Here is an 18,941-nt window from a genome sequence, read left to right as displayed (position 1 = left end):
GAATGTCTAAATTACCCAAAACATTCTGGGGTGAAGCAGTTCGGACAGCGTGTTATCTTATCAATCGTAGTCCATCAGTTCCGTTGGAGTTTGACATTCCGGATAGAGTTTAGACCAACAAAGAGATGTCTTAATCGCACTTAAAGGTGTTCGATTGTAAAGCTTTTGCACATGTACCGAAGGATCAAAGAACCAAGCTAGATGATAAATCAGTTCCTTGCATATTCATCGGATATGGAGATGAAGAGTTCGGGTACAGACTATGGGATCTTGTAAAGAAGAAGGTCATCAGAAGTAGAGATGTAATCTTTCGAGAAAGTGAAGTTGGAACTGCTGATAATCTATCCGAGAAGGCCAAGAAAAAGAATGGTATAGTCCCTAATCTTGTTACCATTCCTTCTTCTTCTAACCATCCCATAAGTGCAGAAAGTATGATTGATGAAGTTGCTGAGCATGAAGAGCAACCTGATGAGATTGTTGAGCAGGGGGAGCAACTTGGTGATAATACCGACCAAATGGAGTACCCAGAAGAAGAACAATCTCAACCTTTGAGGAGATCAGAAAGACAAAGGGTAGAATCAACCAAATACCCTTCCTCAGAGTATGTCCTTATCAATGATGAAGGTGAGCCAGAAAGTCTTAAGGAGGTGTTGTCTCATCCAGAAAAGAGCCAATGGATGAAAGCTATGCACGAAGAGAGGGATATCTACCGAAAAATGGCACATACCAGCTAATTGAACTTCCAAAAGGAAAAGACCACTTAAGTGCAAGTGGGTCTTTAAACTCAAGAAACATGGAAATGGCAAGTTGGTGAGGTATAAAGCTCGATTGGTTGTAAAAGGCTTCGAACAAAAGAAAGGTATTGATTTTGATGAAATTTTTTCACCCGTTGTCAAAATGACTTCTATTTGAACTATTTTGAGCATAGCAGCTAGTCTAGATTTAAAGTGGAACAATTGGACGTGAAAACTGCATTTTTTTCATGGAGATTTGGAAGATGAGATTTATATGGAGCAACCAGAGGGATTTGAAGTATCTGGAAAGAAAAACAAGGTGTACAAATTTAATAAGAGTCTTTATGGGTTGAAACAGGCCCCAAGGCAATGGTACAAAAAGTTTGACTCTTTCATGAAAAGTCAAACGTACACAAAGACCTATTTTGATCCATGTGTATACTTCAAAAGATTTTCTGATAACAATTTTATTATTTTGTTGTCATATGTGGATGACATGTTAATTGTAGGACAAGAAAAGAGATGATTGCAAAGTTGAAGAAAGATTTATCCAAGTCATTTGACATGAAAGACTTGGGCCCAGTACAACAAATTCTAGGGATGAAGATTGTTCGAGGACGAAAAAAAAGAAAGTTGTGACTATCTTTAGAGAAGTACATTGAACGTGTACTAGAATGCTTCAACATAAAGAGTGCTAAACCTGTTAGCACGCCTCTTGCGAGTCATCTGAAGTTGAGCAAACAGATGTGTCCTACAACAAAAAAGGAGAAAGAGGGAATGGCTAAAATTCCTTATTCTTCAACAGTGGAGAGTTTGATGTATGCGATGGTGTGTACAATACCTGATATTGCTCATGCAATTGGTGTTGTTAGCATATTCCTTGAAAATCCTGGAAAAGAACACTGGGAGGCATTTAAGTGTATACTTAGGTATCTAAGAGGTACCAAAAGAGATTGCTTGTGTTTTAAAGAATCTGATCCAATCTTGAAGGGCTATACTGATGCTGATATGACATGTGACCTCGATAATAGAAAATCCACTAATGGATATTTGTTTACATTTTTAGGGGGAGCTATATCATGAAAGTCAAAGTTGCAGAAGTGTGTCACACTCTCTACAACTGAGGCAGAATATATTGCAGCTACTGAAGCTGGCAAAGAGATGGTATGGCTGAAACAATTTCTTCAAGAACTTGGATTGCATCAGAAGGAGTATGTCGTCTATTATGACAGTCAGAGTGTAATAGACTTGAGAAAGAACACCATGTACCATGCAAGGACGAAGCATATTGACGTGAGATATCACTGGATTCGTGAAAAGATAGAGGACGGATCTATGCAGGTCATAAAGATCCCTACTAGTGAAAACCCTTCAGATATGTTGACCAAGGTGGTATCAAGGGACAAGTTTGAGCTATGCAAAGAACTTGTTGGCATGCACTCAAGCTAGAAACCTAGAGCTACCTCCTTCAGGTGAATGGGTATGGAGGGGGAGATTAGTGGAGTCCATACCCATTGTAGATAAACATAAGGAAAGTTAAAATGCAGAAATAGTTGAATTTTGTTTGTTGCTTATTGTTAAAGTCAACAAATGCTGCAACAAAATTCAAAGCTCACCATTTCTTTTTTCAACTAAAATCTTAGCAAGATTTCTACATAGGTGAAAAGGTTGAATCTTGTGTTTTTTGTGATGTCACTGGTGACATCATTAGGAGTAGATTTTCCTATAAATACAGAGCCCTTGCTCATTTCAAAAATGCACCAAAAAGAATTACAAAGGAAAGAAAGAAGAGTGAGGCATCACAGAGGAAAATAATCTATGAAAAAAATAGAAAGTGCGAGCGATATTGTAGTGAGGTAGAAAATTCAAAAGAGTGTTATTTCTTTTGAATGTGTAGTGGTCTTTGGAGTTTTACTCAGACATACAAGTGTAAAATCCTTACTACAATGACATTCGTTGCTCCTCTCGGGTCGTGGTTTTTCTCTTATTTAGAAGGGTTTCCACATAAAATCTTGGTGTCATGTCATTATTTCTCTTTTATTCTCGTTGATTAATCGTATTGTTGTGTTCCGCATTTATTGCCTTATTACCGCAAATATTATTTCTGTTACGGATTTATTCCCAACACAAGTCACTCTAATTCGAGCATGGAGATATCATATTATAAGAAGTCAAAAGGCATAATTTTTCACATGATTGCATGAGAAAATTAATTTAAAATGGAATTACTTGTATCATGCCTTAAGGAACAAGCGTCTCAAAATGACAAAGACACTAAAAAAGTTTCACCTATATACACATAAAAGTAATACCACTTTGTTTGAGATTTCAAACTTACTTCCATAAATGTTCATGAATTTTGAATACCACATGACCATTAAAATACTAAGCATATATGAGTTAAGAGCAAAAATAAAATGTTTATCGATGTAATTTTGAGACATTATAGATTTGAATGAGCGTGACTTCATTTATTAGTTAAACCACAAATCATGGAGCAAACAATGCTAATATCAAGTCTCACTTTTTGATACTTCCATACAATTTGTCGCGTTCTTTAATTTACCTATTTTAAAATATATTGTATTTCCTCTACTCCCCAACAACAATTGTCTTCCCATATTACTGAATTATTTACGCTTAATTTGGATCATTGTTATGTATTTTTCATTATATTGTACTGCATTATATGGTAGATATAAGGTTTGATCAAACTATATTGTTTGTTGTTGTTTAATAACATTTTAATTGTTTAGTTTAATTGTATCGTACTGTATTGTAAATTATAAATTTATAATATTTAAATAATTAACGTAAAGGGTAAAATAGTATTTTGAAATATTATGTAAAGATATAATTGAAAAAAGAAATTAACTAACAATGCGAACACACCAAATAGGTTGTTCCATTAAGGGTTTTCATTGTTACGTAACAATGAAATTTAACAATACAGTACAATATATTTTAAGTAACAATCAAAATAAACATTGTAGATATAGCAACAATACAACACAATACAATGGATAACAATGATCAAAACATTGTGGTAGTTTCAAAATACTTGACTTACAAAAAAAACATAGAGTCCCGAGCCTAAAGGGTATAAAATGTTAACAAAATTTTCAAAACGGTATATGAATTTTTATTTTAACCAAAAGGGAAAAATCAATAGAAGAGCAGCGATTTCGCTCGCCGGAAAAAGCAAAATCGCTGCAATAGTAGCGTTTTGCAAAATTTGATTTTTTTTTTAAAAAAATTCTTTTTAAAGAAATCGCTATTTCCAAAATAATTTTTTTTAATGATTTAAAATAATTTTTTAATAAATCGCTGCCAAAGCAGCGATTTCTTAAATTTTTTTAATTATTTATTTGAAATTAAAAAAATATTAAGAGCAAATCGCTGCAAGGGCAGCGATCATTGCTATTGCAGCGATTTTATCATTTTAAATTTTTTGTTAACATTTTATACCTTTTTGGGCTCCGGACTCAAAAAAAACATATATATGTAATATGTTTTTTGGACTCTCATTTTATTACTCCACAATTAAATCATGCTAAAAGAGAGAGAGAAATGATGTTTATTCCCTAATTTATAAGAAGGGATTCAATATTACTAAGGATAAACCACTCAATTTTTACTATGAAGTAAGGTATATACCCCTCCCTCCCTCAAACTTCTTAATATAAAAATTATACATTTAAAAATAAAATAAGTTAACATGATAATATAATTGAAAGAATTTAAAAAGAGTTTTGAGAAAATTATTTAGTCAAAGAAAATTTAAAAATATTTAACTCCTAAAACAAATAACCATTTTACATAAAAGAGGGTGGGAGAAAAATATCTTTTGAATTTAACAAATTAATCAATTCGAATTTAACAAATTAATCAATTCCTCCGGTCTATTTTACTTGTTATATTTTTCATTACACTCTTTTTCAAAAGATTAACAAAAAGAAATACTTTCATTAAATTATTCTTATTTACTCTTTAATTTTGATTTGATGCTACCCTTTTAATTATTTTCATCACATTACTCCCTTTCTATATTTATTAAGTGAAAATAAAAATTTAATCATCTCTTAATTTCTTAAATTAATAAACTTTTAAACTAAATATTTTTTCAAAAAGTACGATAACTCATATGATTCAGAAATTAGCATATTTCTTAAGGTTCACATAGTGCGAATACCTTTCACTAATACTTTATATATTTTAATGACTCGTAAATAATAAAGGGGATGAAAAGTATAGCTTACAATTCTTAAATTATTTCCTAATCACAAAAAGGCCTACAATTTTAATGAGGAATTGTCAAATCCTTACATTTAGTAGTAGAACTACCATATTTTATAATAATTTTTTTTTTAAAAAAAATTAATGAGAAATTGACTCCCCCAATAAAATTGGCCAAGAGATTCTTCTGCTTGATATATACAGGCAAATAAAACTTTATTATATTTTAATAATTAATAATAATAACAATAAAAGATAGGTTAGGCAGTGGAGGTTGGAGAGTAGTATTTTTAATATTTATAACCCATTTCCATGCACACAATTAAAACCTTAATTAGCTACATACTAGGATCAACTATCTTAGTTTTCTCCCACATATGGCTTCAAAGAATAATGTTGTTTTTGGTGATGAGGAAAACCAGCTTCCTGGTGGGACTAATAAAGTTCAACCTTGTTCTTCTACATCAAGGAAGTATGTCAAATTAATCTCTTCGATTTATTGTGATATTATATTGATTTCTCATATCGTCACTTAACCAATATTTATTATCTCAGAATGTCAATTTCTTTGTTGGAAAGTTTTGAAACGGTGACTTTCTGAGATAGTAAGAGTTAGTTGAGTAACAATATGAAAAAACTAAACATTTTATTTGTCCTAATTAATTATTGTACATTCCGATTAGCAGGAATACTATTGACGATGAGGGAAAGAAGCCAATTTTTCTCTCATTCTCTGAAAGGCTGGGCGTTCCTGATTTCTTTTGTTTGGATGTTAGTAATATATTTTAATTTCATCTCTTATTACCTTCATAATAAATAAATCGAGCATTATCCATGCATAATTTTTGTTGTTGTTATTGTTATACAGGTATGGCGAGCGTCGATGGGAGAACTCCTAGGCTCAGCGGTTCTTGTTTTCATGTTGGATACTATAGTGATTTCCACTTTAGAAAGTGATACGAAAATGCCAAATTTGATCATGTCAATTCTCATTGCAATTGTGATCACAATTCTACTCCTGGCTGTTGTTCCGGTGTCAGGAGGCCATATCAATCCGATTATCTCCTTCTCGGCCGCGCTCGTCGGAATTATATCCATGTCAAGAGCCATAATTTACATAATGGCACAATGTGTTGGTGCAATTTTAGGTGCACTAGCTCTCAGAGCAGTGGTTAGTTCATCAATTGAAGACACTTTCTCACTTGGTGGTTGCACTATCACAATAATTGCACCAGGCCCAAATGGGCCCGTTATTGTGGGCCTAGAGATGGCCCAAGCCTTATGGCTAGAGATATTTTGTACATTTGTTTTTCTCTTTGCTTCAATTTGGATGGCTTATGATCATAGACAAGCTAAGTCTCTTGGACATGTCACTGTCTTGTCCATTGTTGGTGTAGTGTTAGGCCTTCTAGTGTTTATCTCGACCACGGTGACCGCGAGAAAGGGCTATGGAGGGGCGGGGATGAACCCGGCGAGATGTTTGGGGCCAGCTATTATTAGAGGAGGTCACCTTTGGGATGGACATTGGATCTTTTGGGTTGGACCAACTATTGGTTGTGTAGCCTTCTATGTGTACACAAAAATCATTCCACCAAAGCATTTTCTTGGAGAATATGGATTTAAGCATGATTTTGTTGGGGTTGTTAAGGCTTTGTCGAATGTATAAAGGCCCAAATGTAAAAATGGGCCTATGGTGATGTATGGGGTTTCCTTTATGGGCCAATAATAAACTAAATGTGTAATAAGACTTGAATAATAAGTAAATAGAACATTATCATCCTATTGTCCCTACCTAGTACCCACTTTATGTAATTTAAGCTTAAACTTGTGAATGATTCGACAAGTTTTTCTGTCTTTCGGTTGTACAAGTTAATAGTATTAGTAAATGAAGAAACCAGTTAAGTATCATTTGTCATTTACCTATCCAAAATTTTGTTTGGTATTCGAAGACGATAAGTGCATTAACGACATATTAATTAAAGCATATCATCAAATATTGATTTGTGTGATATTTTTATTAAACATATAATAGTAAATTAATGTATTAACATATAAATTTAAATTAAGTGACTCATACATAAAGTTTACAGTGTGAAGTGTTGATTTTTAAAACTTAGATTGTACGTTTGAAACTATTAACCCCTTATTTTATCCAACATAAGATATATATATATATATATATATATATATATATATATATATATATATATATATATATATATATATATATATATCAAACTAAGTAGGCATTTTTCCATGCGATATCATATCTGTTGAATCCATCCCATTGTTTTAATCAACTTTAGCTATTCAATTGGTACAAGCAATTGTTATAAAAGAAATAGTAATTGGAGTTGAAAATAAAAGATTTGGTAGTTGACAAATTGGTAAGATTTGCAACCATTCTTGACTTTACTATGTTTACATATGTCATTAGTGACATACACATGGTTTTATCCTTCTATAAATAGAGCATTCTTGCTCATTTGTAGAACACACCAAGTTAGAGAGAAAAATCATTTTGAGAGCAAAGTGAGGTATTCCATAGACTATACAAGTAAATAATCTGTGAAGAAAAATAGAGTGTGAGCGATATTTTAGTAAGACGGAAACCAAAAGAGTGTTGTTCCTTTTGAGTGTGTTAGTCACTTTGAGTGTTGTATTCGTGACTACACAGTTTAAAATTCCTTATTATAGCAATATCAATTGCTCCTCTTGACCCGTGGTTTTTTTCCTTATTCAGAAGGGTTTCCACGTAAAATTCTTGGTGTCATTATTTTCCCATTTTATTTCTATTGCTTTTACCATATATACTTTTGTACTTGTTCGCATTTTCCCAACAAACTGATATCAGAGCTAAGGTTTTATCTGAGTATGCTCTGTGGTTGCAGCACAGTCTGAACTTCCACATCAGAAAAGATTTACTTTGATTTGCGATAACTATATTTTTTGGGAAAAACAATGGAAGTCAACACAAGTAGAATGATTACTTTGAATGGTGTTAATTATGCCATTTGGAAGGGAAAAATGGAAGATCTTCTTTATGTTAAGAATTTTTACAAACTAGTATTTACCACTGTAAAGCCTGATAATAAAACAGATGAAAAGTGGAATCTGTTGCATAGACAGGTTTGTGGATTCATTAGGCAATGGGTCGACGATAATGTGTTGAACCATATTTCTGGGGAAACACATGCTCGAACCCTATGGGAGCATCTTGAAATTTTGTATGCTCGAAAGACTGGCAACAACAAAATGTTCTTAATAAAGCAGATGTTGAGTTTGAAGTATCATGATGGTTCTCCGATGACAGACCATCTGAATAATTTTCAGGAGATTATAAACCAATTATTTGCTATGGGCATCAAATTTGATAAAGAAATTCAAGGCTTGTTTCTACTTGGTTCCCTACCAGATTCATGGGAAACATTTAGAACGTCATTGTCAAATTATGCTCCGGATGGTGTGATCTCTATGGATTCCGCCAAGAGTAGTGTCTTGAACGAAGAGATGAGAAGAAAAACTCAAGGTTCCTCTTTGTCGGATGTCCTGATAACTGGACCCAGTGGGAGAAATAAAACTCGTGGTTCTCAGCATAGAGAACAAAATAGGAGCAAATCCAAAGGCAGACTTAAGGATATTGAGTGCTATCATTGTGGCATGAAAGGGCACACAAAGAATTTCTGCAGGAAGTTGAAGAGGGAGAACAAAAACAAAGAGGAAACTAAATTGATGGCAATGAAAATTGCCTAGCCACCGTCACCACCGAAGATCTTGTTAGCGTTCTTGATGCAAACATGATAAATATTGCTTGTGATAAGTCAAGCTGGGTTGTGGACACTGGTGCCGCATCTCATGTGACATCAAGGAAGGATTTTTTCTCTTCCTACACTCCTGGTGATTTTGGAACCTTGAGTATGGGTAATGAGACTGTTTCTAGGGTGGTTGGTATTGGTACAATTTGTTTGGAAACTAGTGTTGAAACTAAACTAGTTTTGAACAATGTGAAACATGCTCCTGATGTTCGTCTGCACCTAATTTCTGTTGGTGTTTTAGATGATAAAGGATATGTTAGTACCAACGGTGATGGAAAATGGAAGCTCATTATTCCTTGGTTGTGGCTCGTGGTAACAAACGTCGTGGTCTATACTGGACTATGGCCTCTGCTTGTATTGATATGGTGAATGCGGTTGAGAGCAATAGCTCTTAAACATTATGGCACAAGAGGCTTAGCCACATTAGCGAGAAAGGACTTAATGTTCTAGCCAAGAAGAAATTATTGTCAAATTTCCAAAGTGCTAAATTAGAAAAATGTGAGCACTACTTGGCTGGTAAACAAAATAGAGTTTCCTTTAAGTCTTACCCTCCTTCGAGAAAGACAGAGTTGCTTGAGTTAGTGCACTCTGATTTATATGGTCCAATGAAGACAAAGACATTAGGTGGTGCACTTTACTTTGTCACTTTCATTGATGATTGCTCGAGAAAACTTTGGGTCTATGTGTTGAACACTAAAGACCAAGTGCTAGGTGTCTTTAAGCAGTTTCAGGCTTCAGTTGAAAGAGAAACTGGAAAAAAAGTGAAATGTATTCGTACTGATAATGGTGGTGAATATTGTGGACCATTTGACAAATACTGCAAGCATCAAGATATTAGACACCAGAAGACTCCTCCGAAGACTCCTCAGCTTAATGATTTGGCTGAGAGGATGAACAGGACCTTGATGGAAATAGTTAGATGTTTGCTTTCTGAAGCAAAGTTGTCGAACTCATTTTGGGGTGAGGCTTTATTAACCGCTGCACATGTTTTTAATCTATCTCCTGCTTTTGCTTTGCAAAGTGATGTACCAAATAGTGTTTGGTATGAAAAGGATGTTTCCTATGACCATTTAAGAGTATTTGGTTGCAAAGCTTTTGTACATGTGCCGAAAGATGAGAGGTCAAAATTAGATGCCAAGACAAGGCAATGCATCTTTATTGGATATGGCCTAGATGTATTTGGTTACAGGCTATATGATCCAATTGAAAAGAAACTTATGAGAAGCCGTGATATTATTTTCACGGAGAATCAATCAATTGAAGATATTGACAAAGCGGAGAAGGTAGAATCTTCAAGTTTTGATGGTATAGTTCATCATGATAAAGTTCCTCACACAAGTGTGCATGATGTTGTTGGGTTTGTTAATCATGGTGACGCCCAGAATCATGTATCGAATCAACATGTTGATGTTGATAATAACAATGATATTACTATTGATGATCATGTTGCTCATGAAGTTGTGGACGAATCAAATATTCCACTTCGAAGGTCCACAAGGCAGCGGTTTCCTTCCTCCCGTTATTCACCCAACGAGTATGTGTTACTCACTGATGGGGGAGAACATGAATGTTATGAGGAGGCCATGGAAGATGAGCACAAAAATCAATGGATTGAAGCCATGCAAGACGAGATGAAGTCTTTGCATGAGAACCACACTTATGAGTTGGTAAAATTGCCCAAGGTCATGAGAGTTTTGAAGAACAAATAGGTGTTCAAAGTTAAAGTTGAAGAACACAACTTGAAGCCCAGGTACAAAGCTAGATTGGTTGTTAAGGGATTCAGTCAAAGGAAAGGTATTGACTTTGACGAAATATTTTCTCCTGTTGTGAAAATGTCCTCGATTTGCACAGTTCTAGGTTTGGTTGCTAGTCTTAATTTAGAGATTGAACAGATGGATGTGAAGACGACTTTACTTCACAGTGAACTAGAAGAAGAAATTTATATGGAACAACCTGAAGGCTTCAAAGTAGATGGTAAAGAAAATTTTGTATGCAAACTCAAAAAGAGTCTCTATGGCCTAAAACAAGCTCCCAGACAGTGGTACAAAAAGTTTAAATCTGTTATGGGGGAGCAAGGCTATAAGAAGACTTCTTCAGATCATTGCGTATTTGTACAAAAAATTTCTGACAATGATTTTATCATCCTTTTGTTGTATGTGGATGATATGTTGATTGTGGGCAAGAATACTTCCAAGATTGACGAGCTGAAGAAAGAGTTGTGTAAATCTTTTTCTATGAAAGCCTTGGGTCATGCCAAGCAAATTTTGGGCATGAAAATTAATCGTCTTAGAGATAAAAGGAAGATTTATTTGTCCCAGAAGAAGTACATTGAACGTGTACTGGAGCGCTTCAATATGAAGAATGCTAAGCCTATTAGTATACCTCTTGCTGGTCATATGAAGTTGAGCAAGAAGATGTGTCCTACAGCCAGAGAGGAAAAATAGAACATGGCCAAAGTTTCATATTCCTCCGTCGTCGGAAGTCTAATGTATGCAATGGTGTGCACTAGACCTGATATTGCTCATGCAGTTGGTATTGTCAGTATATTTCTCAAAAATCCGGGAAAAGAGCATTGGGAAGCTGTGAAGTGGATACTCAAATATCTTAGAGGAAGCTCAGATGAATGCTTGTGTTTTGGAGCATCAAATCCAATCTTGAAAGGCTATACAGATTCTGATATGGCAGGTGACCTTGATAACAGAAAATCCACTACTGGATATTTGTTTACTTTTTTGGGGGGAGCTATATCATGGCAGTCAAAGTTGTAGAAGTGTGTTGCACTATCTACAACTGAGGCTGAGTATATTGCGGCTATTGAAGCCGACAAGGAGATGATATGGCTAAAGCGATTTCTTCAAGAGCTTGGTTTGAATCAGATGGAGTATATTGTCTATTGTGACAGCCAGAGTGCAATAGACTTGAGAAAGAACTCCATGTATCATGCAAGAACAAAACACATTGACGTCAGATATCATTGGATTCGTGAGAAAGTGGAGAATGAATCATTTCACGTCAAAAAGATTCACACAAGTGAAAATCCTGCAGATATGCTGACAAAGATGGTACCGAAAGACAAGTTCGAATTATGCAAAGAACTTGTGTGTATGAGCTCTCTCTAAAGAAGTTGAAGATACCTTCTTCCAGTAAATGGGACTGGAGGGGGAGATTTGTTGAATCCATCCCATTGTTTTAGTCAACTTTAGTTCTTCAATTGGTACAAGCAATTGTTAAAAAGGAATAGTAATTGGAGTTGAAAATAAAAGATTTGGTAGTTGGCAAATTGGTAAGATTTGCAACCATTCTTGACTTTGCTATGTTTACATATGTCATTAGTGACATAAGCATGGTTTTATCCTTCTATAAATAGAGCATTCTTGCTCATTTGTAGAACACACCAAGTTAGAGAGAGAAATCATTTTGAGAGCAAAGTGAGGTATTCCAAAGACTATACAAGTAAATAGTCTGTGAAGAAAAATAGAGTGTGAGCGATATTTTAGTAAGACGGAAACCAAAAGAGTGTTGTTCCTTTTGATTGTGTAGTAGTCACTTTGAGTGTTGTATTCGTGACTACACAGTGTAAAATTCCTTAATATAGTAATATCAATTGCTCCTCTTGACCCGTGGTTTTTTTTTTATTCAGAAGGGTTTCCACGTAAAATTCTTGGTATCATTATTTTCCCATTATATTTTCATTACTTTTACCATATATTCTTTTGAGCTTGTTTGCGTTTTTCCAACAATATCACGATACGATATTATGAGATAAATCAATGTTTGGACATGCAATTTCACACTGATTTCATCTCATGATTTTATATCATGAGATGTGATTCCATATTCTTCTAAAAGCATGATATGAAATTTCATGGTGATTCCATATCATGATTTGAGATATTTTAATACAAAAATTGATCCACAAGTTTATATTTTGTTAAAACAACCCTACATTTATATCTACTTACCTTTTATTTCACATGTGCATAAAATTTATAATCACATCATTACTTTTTAAAATTTATTATTCTCAGCGGCATAAAATATATTATTCTCACCAATATATAATCACTTTAACTCACACCAACCGCTTGTTAAAGTGATAAAATATTTATGGTCTATAAACATGAAAATATAGTTGCGGATGATATTGACCAACAAATGACTTAAAGTAACAATGTTGGTTCGTCTTTTCCGTCACATGATCGAGAAATGCAAATTCAACTTGAGGTACTATGTGGGAGAATTATATTAAAAGTTAGTACACTACAATTTATGTTCAATTTTTTATTAAATTAAAAATAGATAAAACAATTACTTAAGTGGAGAACAAATACCTTTGTAATAATTTATTATGCGATTTTATAATTTTTTAATTTGATATGATGAATAAACAATCAGGTTATTATAATAGTTTTACAACTTATGAAGATTTTTATGTTTATGAGAAAATATACAATACAAAAATTCCATATCGCATGTCCAAACAAAACTTCAATTTTATTTTATAATTCCTCATCATGATTTCATATCATGATATCGCATGGCCAAATGGGCCCTAAGTAAACGAACTCTCGAGCTTAATAATATTATTATGAAAATTTTGTTCATCAAAATTAATTAGTAGTACATTTCATTAAGGACAAAATTCACTGTTAAATTTATTGAAATTTTGATTAGATTAAGATTAAATAAATAATATAAGTATTTTGATTGAAAATGTGTCTTTTAAAAAAAAGTTTGTTTACTCTTTAGTTGGTGTATTTTAATTTAAAGCGTTTGTTTGTTCATTTTTAATTTGATTGCCTCAAATTTTATTGAAATCAGACGAAGGCAGATTTCACTGTAATTTTTAACATAATATTCTTCCTTATAATATTATGTTAGTGAAAAACTTACTAAATAACAAAAAATATAAGATTACAATTGAAAATGAAAATGAAAATGAAAAAATAAATCTCTTCTAAGGTTGAGGCGAAAATGTTTATGAGCATCGATGGACAAGTAATGCACCAACGGTAGCAATGTCACAAGCTGTTGAACATTCAACACTTTTGCATATTATGATATTAAAATTAAAATGCTAATACAACACATTATACAAAGAATTTCTTTCTTCTTCAAAAAGATCAAGTTCTAGTTCTTGCTTTTTAATGGGATTTCTTCATTATTTGCTTAGTGCAGAAATTTATAGGCTTGTCACATCCACTTAACCTATTTACGTGCAATCCTATAGCAATCTCGAAAAGGAGAAGAAGCAAATATCATTTTTGGGAAGTGTTTTAAGTCATTAGTTCTATTTCGTTGCTCATATTATAAAATCTTCATCATCATTACGAAGAAAAAAAAATTATCTTTTCTTGATATGTCAAAAATAACAAGTAAAAATAAAAATTTATTCTAGAAATAACTGATAAATAAAAGTGAATAGAGAGAATATTTGTTACCGTTCAAAGGTCAATACATCTTGTGAGTTTGATGTTGTAAGAAGCCTATAATTTTGTGCATTTACTTAAATGTGATTTGAGTTTTCATATATGATGGAATAAGCTTCTAAACATCCAAAATGTGGGAGGCTTGTTGCTTAAGATTAGAAATTAATTGCAGACTTCGCATTAGCTAATATATATTTGGAGAACATAAATTTGACATAGTTTATTGATATAATGATACACTCTACATTTCAAATTAATCGAATTATTGAGACTTTTTACACTTTTTAAAGAAAGAAGATTAAAATATAACTAAGGTATAATTTTCAATTTTTATCGAAATTAATTATTGTCAAATTTTCTAATAAAATAACTAAATATTAATTCACAACTAATAAAATACTAATTAATGAAAAATAAAATTGAAAAAACATTTTAAAAGTAAGAGATAAGTGTCAAAAACACACCTAAATTATACCCCCTTTTTTTTTTAGTTTCATACCTAAACTATTGAAAGTTTGAGTTTCATTCCTAAACTATCACTTTTTAGTTTGAGAAACACACATCTCTCTTTTATACCACTCTCATCAGTGTATATGTAATACACACTCTCTCCCTTTTATTTTAAAGAATTTTCACATCACACTCCATATGAACAAAATATTCAACTTTAACAAAAAATAAATAAATTATTAGTATTAGTTAAAATTAAAAATTAAAAAATTATTATAAAAAAATAATATTTTCTTTATAAAATAAAATGTAAACTATTTGTCTTACCCCACACCATTTTTTAAAGTTTTTTATTTTGTTTAAATTTCTTTTATAAAACTAATTCATTTTTTACTTCATCTCCTCTCCCTCATCAATACTAATTTAGATATTATTTTTTCTTAAAAATATAATTCTACCCATCCCACTTATCTAGATAAAATATTTTATCTATGTAGAATGTCTGTCACGTGTCAATGATTTTTCATATAAAAGAGAGAGTGCACTAGCACACCACTGAGGTATTTCTCAAACTAAAAAGTGATAGTTTAAGTATGAAATTCATACTTTCAATAGTTTAGATATGAAACTTAAAAAAAAAAGAATTTAGTTGTGTTTTTGACACTAATATCTAAAAGTAATCTAGAAAAGTACACAATTAAATTAATTTGAAAAATAAAAAATATCTCAACGATTCGATAATTTGAAACAAAAAAATAGCAAGAATTATGCACATATCGTAAAAAAATTGAAAAGATCTTTTATTTTAACGAAAGATCTTGGACTAGCTGATATCATATTAAGCATCAAGACTAAAGAAATAGTGACATTGATTAATCTCATAACTTGAGAAAATGTTAAATAAATCTAGTCTCTTAAATATGAAAGAGGTCAATACTTCATGTAATTCTAAATCGAGTTAACTAATTATGATGAAAAAATTATGGCTTTAACTTGTTAGCAAGCTCCATTGGAAGAGCCAGTGGTTCAGTTCTTCTTATTATTTTTTTAGAAAATTAAAGATTTAATACTCATTCTGTTTTTAATTATTGGAAATTATGTTCTTAATTATTGGGAAAAGGCATGAATTTCTTTTTAAACTTATATTGAAAAGTTAGTTACACACTCTAACTATCATAATGATTATTACACATTTAACTACTTCAAAGTGAATTTAATACTATCTTGATGTGTGCAACACTACTCTAGAGTATGCAATGTATTACACTCGCTGCCACATTAGTGTACGTTAGAATTTGTATTTTTCTAAATCTTTTTTCTTTTCTTTTCTTTATTACTTATGTTTTATTTTATTAATTATATTTTACACCAATTAATTTCTAATCCATTATTAAAGTTCTCTAATAATTATGTCTTCTTCATATCAAAATGGTAAAAAAGAAACTTTTAGGAATGACCATAAAAAAAGTTACCCTAAATTTGGAGTTTAGTCGAAGTTGAAGATTTCTTCCATTCCAAAATGTACTCACAAGAAGGTTGCTTCAATTTCTTTCATATGAAAAATGAGCTTCCACTGTTATTTGTTGCGGCTTGTAGTTGTAAATATTTTTCAGATCTGGACATACATTCTTTGTTCTTTTTCCATGTTTTTCATGGAGGTTTCTAAAAAATCAAGATAATAGAAAAATAATTTTCTTCCCATTTTCAATCGGTCACCCAATTCACTCAAAATGTCCGTCGAAGCTTCAACAATTGAAACCTCTCAAAATTTTACTCCTATTTGAAGTAATTTGTTTCTTTATTGCTTCTTGTTATTAGTTTATTTTAAGTTTAATGGAGTGTGAAGAAGACGAGGATGGTGAGGTATGCAGAAGAAGATGTATATATATACACACACATACACACACTTTTTTTAATTATTATTATTTTTTCATGTCAGCTTTTGGATTAAATAAATTTACTTTTAAATAATAAAGCTGTGTAATAGGTCGTAATATAGTTCAAGCGTGTAACTGACTTTTCGGTACAAGTTTAAGGTGGAATCTATGCCTTTTCCCTTAATTATTTGTTCACTTTTAAACTGACTCACCTATTAATAAAACAATTGATGACATTGAATTTATTATTTTACCCTTATTAATTATGAAGTGAATGAATTAAAAACTTAAGATTTTGAAAAAGTTCTATTTTTTTTAAAGTAATTAATTGAAGATAAATAGGTAAATTTTTTATTGTTATTTTATGATTTATTAAAATAGACAAGTAATTAAAGAAATAGAGATTAGTATATAGCGATGTAAATTGGACTGGACTTACCACATGAATCATGATGGTTGTTTAACTTGGATACGATATAATTTTATAAAATCAAGAAATAAACTTGTATTAGTAAAACTTAAAACAAGAAAATAACACTACTAAAAAAAGGCCAAAAAGAGACCTAGAAATGGAGACTCAAAAATAGGTCAATAATAAAAGACCTCATGAGGTCGCTATTTAAATTAATATCTTTTAATTTTTTTTTAATGTAGGAGAGATCTCGTGAGGTCAATTTAATGAATAATTTTTTTTTACCTGACTTATTTAAAAATTTTAAATTTTTAATCTGATTCTCATAAAATTGGAGACCTCAGTCTCTAATTTTTTAACTATTCAATTAAATTAAATTATTATTTTTAATTTAACAAGTAGAGACCTCATGAGGTCTATACTTTTTAAATTAAAAATAATAATTTAATTTAATTGAATATTTAAAAAGTTCGAGACCTCATGAGGTCTCTTAAACAAAACCAAAAACCTAGCGAAAATTAAAATAGCTCTTTCTTCCCTCTCTCTTAATTTTTTTGGTCGACCGCGTGCCTCTCTCTCTTTCTCACTGACCTCGTCGACCGCCTCTCTCTTTCTCATCGTTGACCGCCTCTCTCTTTTTCTCTCTCTCTGTAGACCCTCTCGCTCATCGCTCTCTGTCGACCCTCTCGCTCATCGCCAGCTCTCCACCGCCAGTTGCAGTCGCCTCAGCAGCAGCACCTCCATCTCCAGGTAAATTTATTTATTTTTGGTCATTGAAAATAAATGTGTTAGATCATTGAGATGAGGTGTTTGAGGTTCATTTGATTGTATTATTATATATTTATATCTCATTGTAATATTGTCACTTTGCACATATACTTATGTTGCTATGAATTTAAAATATGTGATTTTTACTCTTTAACATCTCTTTTTTCATCAAAGCAATATTGGGAACTTGTGAAGTAAAAATTATTATTTTTTTCAATTAATAAGAGTTGGGATGACTCATTTACTCTAAATTAGATAAACATTATGAGATGTCTAATCATATACATATAATAATAGTTAGATGTAGAATGATATACATATTATAGAGATGTGAACATGAATCAACAACAATTCCCCAATCCCTAACATTAATCTACATAATTATAAGTCATAATATACTACACATGAGAACCAAATATCACAAAATTATTTGTTTAAGCATAAGTACCAACACTAGTTGATCCTATTGATGACAAAATTGATTTTCTTTGAAATCAATTTGTGTCCATCTAGTGTTGACACTTAGCTTTAAATTTAGAAATAATTATTTGTTAAGCTTAAGAACCAACACTAGTTGATCCTATTGATGACAAAATTGATTTTCTTTTGAAAATCAATTTGTGTCCATCTAGTGTTGACACTTAGCTTTAAATTTTAGAAATAATTATTTGTTAAGCATAAGTACCAACACTAGTTGATCCTATTGATGACAAAATTGATTTTCTTTTGAAAATCAATTTTGTGTCCTTCTAGTGTTGACTCTTAGCTTTAAATTTTAGAAATAATTATTTGTTAAGCATAAGTACTAACACTAGTTGATCATATTGATGACAAAATTGATTTTCTTTTGAAAATCAATTTGTGTCCATCTAGTATTGATACTTAGCTTTAAATTTTAGAAATAATTATTTGTTAAGCATAAGTACCAACACTAGTTGATCCTATTGATGACAAAATTGATTTTTTTTTTAAAATCAATTTGTGTCCATCTAGTGTTGACACTTAGCTTTAAATTTTAGAAATAATTATTTGTTAAGCATAAGTACCAACACTAGTTGATCCTATTGATGACAAAATTGATTTTCTTTTGAAAATCAATTTGTGTCCATCTAGTGTTGACACTTAGCTTCAAATTTTAGAAATAATTATTTGTTAAGCATAAGTACCAACACTAGTTGATCCTATTGATGACAAAATTGATTTTCTTTTGAAAATCAATT

The 18,941-nt window shown here is 31.7% G+C and overlaps 1 protein-coding gene across 2 annotated transcripts; it reads left to right on the top strand.

Annotated features, from left to right (window-relative positions):
• The first annotated feature begins 5,290 nt into the window (after window positions 1-5,290).
• Window positions 5,291-6,878, top strand: LOC101251423 (uncharacterized). Of its 2 annotated transcripts, none has more exons than XM_004248619.4 (3): window positions 5,291-5,442; window positions 5,657-5,741; window positions 5,839-6,878. In XM_004248619.4, exons 1-3 carry the CDS (start codon window positions 5,348-5,350, stop codon window positions 6,634-6,636), a joined length of 978 nt encoding a protein of 325 aa, XP_004248667.1. In that variant the 5' UTR covers window positions 5,291-5,347; the 3' UTR covers window positions 6,637-6,878. The 2 variants fall into 2 exon arrangements, with proteins under 2 accessions (XP_004248667.1, XP_010327420.1); XM_010329118.4 differs by having other exon boundaries at window positions 5,297-5,442; window positions 5,654-5,741.
• The last annotated feature ends 12,063 nt before the right edge of the window (window positions 6,879-18,941 follow it).

The sequence above is a fragment of the Solanum lycopersicum genome, chromosome 10 (assembly GCF_036512215.1).
Source record: "Solanum lycopersicum chromosome 10, SLM_r2.1".
In the NCBI taxonomy this organism is placed as follows: Eukaryota; Viridiplantae; Streptophyta; class Magnoliopsida; order Solanales; family Solanaceae; genus Solanum; species Solanum lycopersicum.
This window is presented reverse-complemented; position numbering and strand designations above follow the sequence as displayed.